The 10,220-nt window shown below is 57.4% G+C and overlaps 1 protein-coding gene across 3 annotated transcripts; it reads left to right on the forward strand.

Moving 5' to 3' along the window:
- Positions 1-236: 236 nt before the first annotated feature.
- RAB37 (RAB37, member RAS oncogene family) lies at positions 237-8,183 on the forward strand. Of its 3 annotated transcripts, none has more exons than XM_021678478.1 (9): positions 237-248; positions 3,881-3,991; positions 5,068-5,109; positions 5,616-5,682; positions 5,767-5,819; positions 6,795-6,860; positions 7,675-7,731; positions 7,809-7,885; positions 8,078-8,183. In XM_021678478.1, the coding sequence occupies exons 1-9, from the start codon at positions 237-239 to the stop codon at positions 8,181-8,183; spliced, it is 591 nt and encodes a 196-aa protein (XP_021534153.1). The 3 variants fall into 3 exon arrangements, with proteins under 3 accessions (XP_021534153.1, XP_021534152.1, XP_021534154.1); XM_021678477.1 differs by lacking the exon at positions 237-248 and adding an exon at positions 846-974; XM_021678479.1 differs by lacking the exons at positions 237-248; positions 3,881-3,991 and adding an exon at positions 846-974.
- The last annotated feature ends 2,037 nt before the right edge of the window (positions 8,184-10,220 follow it).

Consider the following 10,220-nt stretch of genomic DNA (forward strand, 5'->3'; position numbering starts at 1 on the left):
TGCATTTAATACCAAACATCTAAGGCCCGCTCCATGCCAAGGGACGGGTGCCAGGCATGAATAAGGCCAGCCCTGCCTTTAGGAGCGCCTAGATTGGGAGGTGTGGGGGGAAGGCTTTCCCAGGATGGGTCATTCTGGGCGCAGCCCAACAGGTCAGGGAGAAATGAGAGGTTATCTACACTATAAAGGGTCAAAGTCCTAGCATCCACCAGGGGCCGTGAAAAACCACCGTGTAAATGTGCTGCAAGGTGAATTTCGATGGGTAAATAAAATTACATTCAGAAAAGCTCGCGCTGGGGTGCATTAGCAAAAGCAAAACTGCCTGAGCGCCTTCCTCACAATGCACGCCTCCTCACAAAACCAGCGCCCCGCTGCCCGGAGGCATCCCCAGCTCACAACCGGGACCCACGGACATCTGTCGGCCGCCAGCTGGCCGGGGCTCGGGCGCCGCCTGCAGGCCACGCTGCGCAGCGGCAGCGAGAACCGGGGCGCCGGACCGCGGGGTCCCCGCGATGCCAGACCTTGCGAGGCAGGCTGGATTTCCAGGGACCGTTCCCCGGGGAACCTAACCCGGGCCGCTGGCGACCCTGGGGGACCGGTCCCGGGGCTGGATTTGGCCCGTGTCCTCAGAGCGCGAAGCCGGGCCAGTTTGCTCGGGGGCCCGCCTGCCCCTCAGGCGCTGACCCTGCGGTCGTGCGCACCCTCGCGAGACAGCCTGCTCGGGGCAGGTGTCGTCGGGGTGGCCGGACGGAGGGAGGAGCCTGTCGGGGTCCGGGCCGGGGCGGTGGAGGGTGGGAGGATGGGGTGGAGCCTAAAGCGGGGCGGTCCCTGCGCTGTCCCTCGCCCGCCACCAGCCCTAGCTCACCTCTGGTCCAGGGGACATGACGGGCATGTCTGGCGCCGCTGCCACCCGGGATGGAGAGGCCCCCGAGCACTCCCCGCCTTGCAGTCCGAGCTACGATGTCACGGGCAAGGTGGGTGGGCACTGCGCCCAGCGCTGAGGACTCCCCAGCCGGCTCTGAGGTCACCCCTTCCCCGCGTCCTTTGCCCTGAGACCCCGGTCCAAGCCCCTTTCTGGCTTCGTCTGCGTTGGACTCAGCCCTTTCCCCAGGAAACCGGGTCTCCCAGAGCAGGGAGGAAGGGTGGAGACAGCCCCTGGCGCTATGCCATCGTCTAGGGCTCTGGGCTGGCTCAGCAAGGGTGGAAAGGGGAGGGTCGGAAGGACTGAATGACTCCCCACACAGCGGACCCCAACCCAATTTTCTTTTGCTGCACCCTGGCCGCTATGATCTCCCGGGAACCCCGTGCTTCTCGGTACGGGTTAAGCACACAAACCTCCTGGGCACAGGCACCCCCAAACGCTAGGATAAAGGGATGCCTGGAGACGCAGAGAGGACGCCCCCTGGCGGCGGAGCAGTTGTGGTTAATGCCCTTTCCCCAGCTAAGCTCTCAGCCGTGACTGAACATCGCGTTTGGAGGCCTTAGGCCTGAAGCTCTGTGGGACCCCGGGTGCCCCCGAGCCCTACCCCTTCCCTTTCTGCTCCCGCAGCCATTGCCTCCCGCCTTCTTCCAGGAGGATGTTGCTAACCAAAATGCAGGCCCACCTGAGAATATTTAGAACCTGAGAAAGATTCTGTTGGTTAGTCACAAGTCCCCGGTGGGTGAGCTTAAGCCACCTCTCTGGGGCCAGATCCCTCTGCAGGGCTGCCCTGTACAGAAGCAGGTGAGGGAGGCAATGGACACTGGTCTGTCTGCCCTCCCTCTGGGCCCAGGGAGGAGTCAGGGACCAGGAACCCTGAACGAGGTACTGAGGGAGCACAGAGCTTCCACTCTTCCTCTATAAGGTTGGGGATGAGTGAGGGGTTGCCCTGTGTCGTGCTGTGTGGCCTTGGAGGAGACCTGACTTTTCCTGTGCCTTGGTGTCCTCCCCCGCCCCCACGGCTCACTCTCACTGGGAGCTGGGGCCTCCACCCCCATTGTTTCAGGGGAAGCCACTCTGCAAGTCACCCACCCAGAGCCGTTGAGATAGGCGTCCTGTGTGGGCTGGTGGCAGGAAATGGGCCCCTGTGCCTTCAGGGGAGGGGGAGCTGCTAAGGGCCAGGCCCCAGGCTGGTGGGGACCTCCTGACCTCCTGGCCTGACAAGCCAGCTGGGCTCTTTGCCTAGGAGGTGGCAAGGCTGGGCTGGAATCACCTGGCTGGGTGGGCAGTGAGCATCTTTTGTTCAAGGCAGCTGTGATCTGAAAAGGATGCAGGAGCTCACCCTCCCTCCTTCCCCCTCAGGGGCTAGGACCCAGGAGCCAGGGAGCAGTGCTGACTCCAGAGGGCTCCCCAGCCTCCAGCTCTCCATCTCCCCTGGGTCAAGCAGCATCTGTGGAGAGTGGCCCGTGGCTTCCAGCAGCCTGCATCCCCTGGGCTTGCCCCAGGAGACTGAGTCCAGGCCAGTCTGGGAGGAGCCTGGCAGGAGCTCCTTGGGCCAAATTAGAGGGAATGGGGGCCACAGGCAGGCAGCACCCAGCCCCGGGCCACTCTTCCCTGAGTCTCAAGTAGTTCACATCAGCATTATTGGTCCAAGTCATTAATAGACTCCAAAGAGGCCTCAACAAAATTATCCTTCCTCCCTTCTAGCTGCTGTGGAAACCATGCCACAGAAGGGTTAAGGAATCTTCCGAACATCCCCCAGTAGCCATTTGCAAGCCAGGACCCCAGCCTTCATATGGCTTTTGCTCAGTCCCCTTACCTTTTCGCCAAAGTTAGCTAATCCTAGTATCCCGTGCCCACAGCAGGAATGCCTTTGGGCTCCATTGTCAAGGTCAGAGCCTCAAAAATAACTCAAACCTAGTCCCTGCTCAACCCATTAAGTATCTACCCAGCCAACCGGGAAAATTCCAGCATTAGGTCCAGACCTCTGTTCTCCAAGCTTGAGCAATGACTAGACAGAAGGCTCCCTTCCCCTGGCCCCACTTGTCTTGTCCCTGAAAGAAGATAGATGAGCTGAGACTGACCAGACAATAAAGGGGAGGGACACACCCCACGCCACGCGCCCTCCCCTACAGTGACCCAGGAATGCTCATTTGCAGCCATCTGTCCCATTTGGGAGGTTTCTGCAGAAGGAACTTCAGATTCGTTGTCTCCCCATTTCAGCATAAATTTCAACCCTCCCTAGTTCATGCAACCCTTTTATAAACATAAAATGCCATTAGGGCGCCTGGGTGGCTCAGTTGGTTAAGCGACTGCCTTCGGCTCAGGTCATGATCCTGGAGTCCCTGGATCGAGTCCCGCATCAGGTTCCCTGCTCGGCAGGGTGCCTGCTTCTCCCTCTGACCCTCCCCCCTCTCATGTGCTCTCTCTCTCTCATTCTCTCTGTCTCAAATAAATAAATAAAATCTTAAAAAAAAAAAAAATGCCATTAGAAACTTCCAGATAAACCTTGTGACCAAAAAAAGAAAAGAAAACAACAGCAGTGGTAATTTTAGAATATGCCTTTGCACACAACAGTGCCCGCCCCTATCAGATCCGATAGCCTCCCTTGGGTGATAATCCCTGGCCACGGTATTAACACTTCCCTTCTGGAAGTGGTGGTTCTTTGGGGCCACCGAGCACATTTGCTGAGGTCTCAACTCAGGCTTCCAGGAAACTGGGTGAGGACAGGAGAGTCAGAAGGAGGGCCTGAGAAATGAGCTGAGCCAAGGAGTAGAGAGGAGAGGCAGGGTGAAGGTAGCGGTAGGCTTTCCAGAACCAGGTGGCCCTCAGTGCCGACAGCATCCTTCCCTGGCCCTCTGGCCCTCTGCCCCTCCCCCCCTCTTTCCAGGGTCTCTCACCCTGGAAGCCCAGAAATTTGCCCCAACTCCCCATTAACTGCCTCTGCCCCCCATCTCCTAGGTGATGCTTCTGGGAGACTCAGGCGTTGGCAAAACCTGTTTCCTGATCCAATTCAAAGACGGGGCCTTCCTGTCCGGGACCTTCATAGCCACGGTCGGCATAGACTTCAGGGTGAGGTGGCTGCAGGCTCCTCCTCCCAGCTGCAAGTCAGGGGGGCCAGGGCTCAGGCACAGCGTGCTGTCCTCTCCTTGCCGACCCTGGCTCCTCAGAGCTGCTGTGGCTCACTGCCCAGAGGGCGCCGGGGGTGCTCCCCCTTGGGACCACAGAGGGGGCCAGGTTCAAGGAGTCTGGGCATGGTCGGGGGCTCTCTGCCCACCTACAGAATATGAGCAATGAGACACTGAGCCTTAAAGTTCTGCCCTAGAGCAAGGCGGACACATCCCACGGTATGAGCTGAGTTTCCTGGCCTTCAGCCCCCTTGCTCATTGCCCTCTGAGCTGGGCCCCTCTGGCAAGGCCCCAGAGGTCAACAGGTCTTTCTGGAGTTCCTGGAAACACAGCACTGCACTGGGTTGAAGAGCCGGGCTCACCAGGCTCCCTCCCTGTCATCTTGAGGAACCCATCTTTACAAATCTGTGTCAGGGATGTAGCACTCAGCCACTCTCCACCCAAAGGGTCCAGGAGAGTAAGGTCTAACCCCAGGTGGGGGTAGGGGAAGGGAGGCAATGCAGAGGCCAGGTGCCTCCCTCCCAATGGGAAGGAACTGAAGCTTCATTCAGGAGAACTAGTGAACAGCTAGAGGGAAAGACCACCCTGCAGGTCCAGCCTCAGCTGTGCCCAGGATGCTGGGGGGCATCTTCTCTCTAAGGACTCAGTTCTGCAGGATGGGGCTGAGCTCCGGGAGGGATGGATGGAAGTGAGAAAGAGGCAGGGCCCCCAGTGCCCAGCCCTTGCCACCTGCTGAGGTCTGGGCAGAGCCAGGCAGGTGCTCGGGCTCTTCTGCCCCCGGCGTGTTGTAAGAAGAGCAGACAAGTCCCCAGAAGAACTCTGCAATAGGGGGGCTCTCTGGAGACAGGGTCCTGCTGCCCTGAGGGGATGATCTGACTGGAGTTGTCTCTGGGGCTCACTGTACCCCCTTTAACCCTGGGGAGCAACCAGAACAGAATGTCTGCTGCTCTGTAGAATGTCAAGGATCCAAGCCTCCCCTGCCTTCCAAATCCACCCTCCCTCTGCCCTTTTCTCTTTCAGAACAAGGTGGTGACTGTGGACGGTGTGAGGGTGAAGCTGCAGGTGAGACCAGAACTGCAGGGGAGGGGGAGGACAGAGGTGCCCGCCCCTGCTCCGCACCTAAACCGCAGGAGGCTTGCAGCCCTGCCCTCAGCCTGGGGCAATTTCCTGTGGGGCCCAGAGGAAACGGTTTTTGTGCTTTTGTTTGTGCGAGGTCTCTAGAAAAAGCAGTTCCCAGGCACCCTCTCTGCTATCAAAGGCAGCTCAACGTGCCTCCAGACAAGCTCAGGCTTGCTCCAACGCCTCTCCAGTTTCCCAGGCCTCATCTGCTCTGGGAGACTGGGCACCCCCAACCTCTGGGCTAGGGAAGAGGCTGCAGCCTGAATGAGCTTGTGACCTCAATAACAGCACCATGCAGGACACCGTCACATGTTCAGAAGGCCCTGAGCACCTGCAGCAGGAACTGTCCCACCTTCCCACACAGCTCTCATACTCCAGCGCGGGTTCCCTCTGCCCAGCACGGTCCCGGCACACTGCCTCCTTCTGACCATCTGTCCGTCCCTTCCTAGATCTGGGATACAGCCGGGCAGGAGCGATTCCGCAGCGTCACCCATGCTTATTACCGAGATGCCCAGGGTAAGCCTTCCCCAGCCCACCTGGCATACCCATCCTCCTGCCCCACGTCCCCTGTGTGATCTCTCTCTCCCCCCGCCCCCGCAGCCTTACTCCTGCTGTACGACATCACCAACAAGTCTTCTTTCGACAACATCCGGGTAGGTCCCCTTCCCTCGCCATCCATAAGCAGCCAAGGCGGGGCCTCCACAAGCTAGGACTGCTTCCTGCTTGGTGGGAAGGGGGAGGAGCATGGAACACTGCCCCCTTTTTAAAAACACCTGCGCTGTGACTCAGAAGGAATAAGCTGCCGGTGGGCATCTGGTTGGCGTGTGGGCATGAAGGCCAGGCAGGCCGCTGGGTATCTGTGTTACCTACTTAGCCCTGGCTGTGATTCCTGAGGGCAGCTCATGACAAAGTGTCCGCAAAGTACCCAGCTCCGCCCCAGGCAATTACCCACTCACAGAGACCAAGGGGAGAACACAAGCAGGAGAGTCTCTCCAGCCAGCCAGCCCAGGTGGCAAAGAAAGTGATTTGGGCAGTGAGCAGTTCTGTCCTCACCAAACTATTACAGAGTAGGGATAAAAATTCAACAAGCACAAGCACTGAGTGTGTACAGCACCATAACGGTTTCACATCTCCCTGACCTCAAGGGATTGGCAAGCAAATGCGGTGGGGGGGGGGGGGGGGCACACGGGGACCAAAACATATAGATATAAAGCAGCTTATAAAGAGGATGGAAATCCACTCATATTGCCACCTCCAGCTCCATGCTCCTGGTAGACATCACCAATCAATCACAATAGTTTTTATCACTAAGCCCTTATGTGTCCTTGGAATCCTCAATGAGGCACTCCAGGAAATCGCTGGTGACCACCAACTGATTTAGGAGACATAGCTCCTCCATCTCCAGTTTCCATAGAACGGGGAGTTGCAGTGCTTGGGGTTGGGTAGGAAGGTTGGTAAGGAAGGCTGATCAAGACCAGAGAGGCCAGAACAAAGAGGCAGATAAGAGAATGCAGGGGGACAGTGAGTAGCCCAGGAAAACCAAACAGGACAGAAGAAGGATGGGGGAGAGGGAGGAGAGAAGGGCTGGTTCTCAGGCATGGCCTGGCTCAGCTCACCCTCTCCCACAGGCCTGGCTCACTGAGATTCATGAGTATGCCCAGAGGGATGTAGTGATCATGCTGCTGGGCAACAAGGTGAGTGAGCCCATTCCTGTGCCTCCCCTCTTACTAGCTCCATGAAAGCCCCACCGCTGCCCAAGAGGGTTAGCCGCATGTCCTTCCAGTAAAGGATTCTTTTTTTTTTTTTAAGATTTTATTTATTTGAGAGAGAGAATGAGAAAGAGAGAGAGCACAGGAGAGGGGGGAGGGTCAGAGGGAGAAGCAGACTCCCTGCTGAGCAGGGCGCGGGATGCGGGATTCGATCCAGGGACTCAATCCAGGGACTCCAGGATCATGACCTGAGCCGAAGGCAGTCGCTTAACCAACTGAACCACCCAGGCGCCCCCAGCAAAGGATTCTTTCCAGACTCCAGCTCAAGGGTCAGACCTATTTGGCAGCTTCAGCCCATCTCATCTGCCCTCGTAAAGCTTTGGAAATGGCCCCCTCCAGGGAAAGCCCATGCTGCCATCTGAGAGATCCAGGGATGCCCAACTGCTCAGCCCCCGTTAGATCATAGTAAAATAGGGTCACAGATGATGAGCTAAAACTAGCAAGGGCTAGTCCCAACTACTGTCACCTCTCTGAGGCTAGTCACCACACCCCTGGCAAAGGAGAGTTTCCGATCTCCCCAAGTGGCAGTGAGATCCCCTGGCTGGGAGCTGGGTAACTCAGCCTGAACAAGGCGGAAACCCTGGCTCCAAGCCAATCATACCACCCGCAGTCCCACAGGCCACCAGCAGAGGGCAGGCAGTAGCTGCTCCTGCGGCTAAAGAGGGACCAGCCCAGGCAGGAGAGGGGCCCGCTGGGGTGGAGGTTTCCTTCCCCAGAGTGACCCACCTGGGCTTGACAGGCGGATGTGAGCAGTGAAAGGGTGATCCGTTCGGAGGATGGAGAGACACTGGCCAGGGTAAGTGACTGCCCGTGGGCAGGACAAGGGGTGGGGACAGCCGGAGGCTGGCCCTGAGGACATTCTCTTCCTGGCAGGAGTACGGAGTTCCCTTCATGGAGACCAGCGCCAAGACGGGCATGAATGTGGAGTTAGCCTTTCTGGCCATTGCCAAGTAAGAGCCGAGCAAGGAAGGGAATCGTGCAGGGCAGGGTGGCACCATCTGGGAATCCAGTAGGGCCTGGCCCCTGGCCCAGCCCCTGCCCCAAAGCATTGTGCATTCTAGGTCCAGTAGCCCCAGGCCATGGGAGTGGGGAGGGTGCAGTTCCTCGCTCCCTGCCCAGCCCACTTCTTCTTCCTCTTCAAGGGAGCTGAAGTACAGAGCCTTGTGGCAGCCCGGTGGGCCCCATTTCCAGATCCGAGACTTTGTGGAGTCCCAGAAGAAACAGCCCAGCTGCTGCTCCTTCTTATGAAGCCCAAGGTGCTGAAAGGAGGCTCCAGAGGCCCCTGCGGATGCAGCCTTCTCCCCCAGATCTGGTTTATTCTGAGCGGATGGAAGTTGGGGGACCCAGGGCAGAGCCCCTTCCCAAGAGAGAGCTGTACTCCCACCCTTACCCTAGTTCCTGTAGCTTCCCTGCATCCTGGGGGAGGGAAAAGTATTTATTTCATTTTAATGATACATAATGTAATACAAAAAAGGAGGGGTGGGGACCAGAAAACCAAGAGAGGGACCTGGTTGTCCTTTTGCCTTCTGGTACGAGGGCTTAAATGGGGCCAAGGCTCCCCCCTCGCCTTGACAAGCGTCGTATTCTCCAGCTCAGCACCAGAGGGCACTGATGCACTTCTGCAGCGGGAGGGCAGGACGCGACCCCAAGCCACCCTCACTCAGCTGGAGAGGTGAAGCAGACCCCAGCTTTACTTCCTCCAGCTCCCAGGGAACAGTCTTCCCCAGTAAGATGGGCCCTTGTGCTGGGAGCCAGACCAAGGCTCGGGGAAGTGACCAAGCTCTGTGGGTAGGGGAGAGAGGAGTAACACAGACTAGGTCTATGTTTGGCTCCCTCTGGCCTTACTAGCCCCCCTGTGGGAGCTGTACCCCTTTTTCTCCAGCCTGCAGACTGAAAACTTTTGGCTCCGGTTCTCTGGACCTCAGGTCCCAGGGGAACCCTGCCCCCCTTCCCCCCCCCCCAAATCCCTGGTCTTCTCTACCTTTTTGCTTGTGCCCTGAGACACCTAACGTCATGGCTAAGGAAAGGTTTTTCTTCTGTCCCAACGCTTTGGCAGATATGCAGCCCCACAGGCTACTTCAAGCAGCTACAGTGCTTCTACCGAGTTAAGAATCAGATTAGGAGGAACCTTTGACTGTTGGAGCAGGTGGGAGGCAGAACTAAGCAAACCTCACCCCACGCATATTCCCCCAAACCCAAGCACTGCCCCTTCCTGACCACCCATGCCTTTTCCCTTTAGACAGACACCACCCCGGCCAAAACTGCTCTATGTCCCCTCCCACTGAGCCAGGTTAGAGAGTGAGAGGTCACCCATTTCTGGGTAAACCAACACAGTGTGTGTAAAACAAAGTCATGTGGGTAAGACTGGGGTAAGGAAAAAGGCAGCAAGGAGTTTATGTGGGGCCAAGGTCACCTGTCTCACAAAACCCTGACCCTGGAAATTGGAGGTGAACAGGAGACCTGTGGGTCATGACCTAGAGAAGAGTAAGAAGTACACACCGCACACTTCTAAGGCTACTGCATTTGCTTTCAAGGCAGAAATCTTGCTCTCTGAGCAGAGTCAGCAGCTCCAACTTGGGCCTGATAAGGAAGCTCTCTGAGGCTTCTCCCAGGAGGAGCAGGGAGGCCTGACCTTGCTGGGCTCCTCTGGGGCCCAAGGCAGGTCGCAGGCAATCCAGTCACATGGGCTGCTCTGGGCCTCTAGCGTTTGTGTTTTCAGAATTAAATTGCAGAATTGGGAAAGTACACCCTGTCCACTGCTTCTTTGAGGTGCGCATGGAGAGGGGACAGGGGAGATCATGTTGATTGTTATTGCATGTTGGGGGAACTGTCATTGACTGCCCAAATCATTTGATCTTCATCCTTCAATGCCCCCCAACTGCTCACCTCACCCTTAAAAGACCCTTCCCCAACTTCTGTGATCAGCCTTTCATCTGCAAGGAGCTGAAAGGTTTGTCTTAACGGCCCATTCGGACTTTTTTTTTTCCTATTGAAAAAAGCCGGGGCTCCTTTCCCTCTGCCTTGTACTCAGAGATTGGTTACCTGACTCTGTTCTGCCTCTCTTCCCCCACTTAACTGGCCAAACGCTGACGCCAGTGCTCACACCCTTGTCCTAGGTGACCTGTCTTCAGTGGGCAGCCCTGGGAAGCCTGGGCTCCCTGCTGAGCCCTCATACTGTCCCAGCGAGGTTGAGAGCCCGCACCCTGTAAGCGTGTCCTCGGACAACGCAAAGCCCATGAACGGGAAAATATCGTTATTCAAGCAACTTTATTGGGCCGGAGGTGG

The sequence above is a fragment of the Neomonachus schauinslandi genome, chromosome 15 (assembly GCF_002201575.2).
Source record: "Neomonachus schauinslandi chromosome 15, ASM220157v2, whole genome shotgun sequence".
Taxonomy (NCBI): Eukaryota; Metazoa; Chordata; class Mammalia; order Carnivora; family Phocidae; genus Neomonachus; species Neomonachus schauinslandi.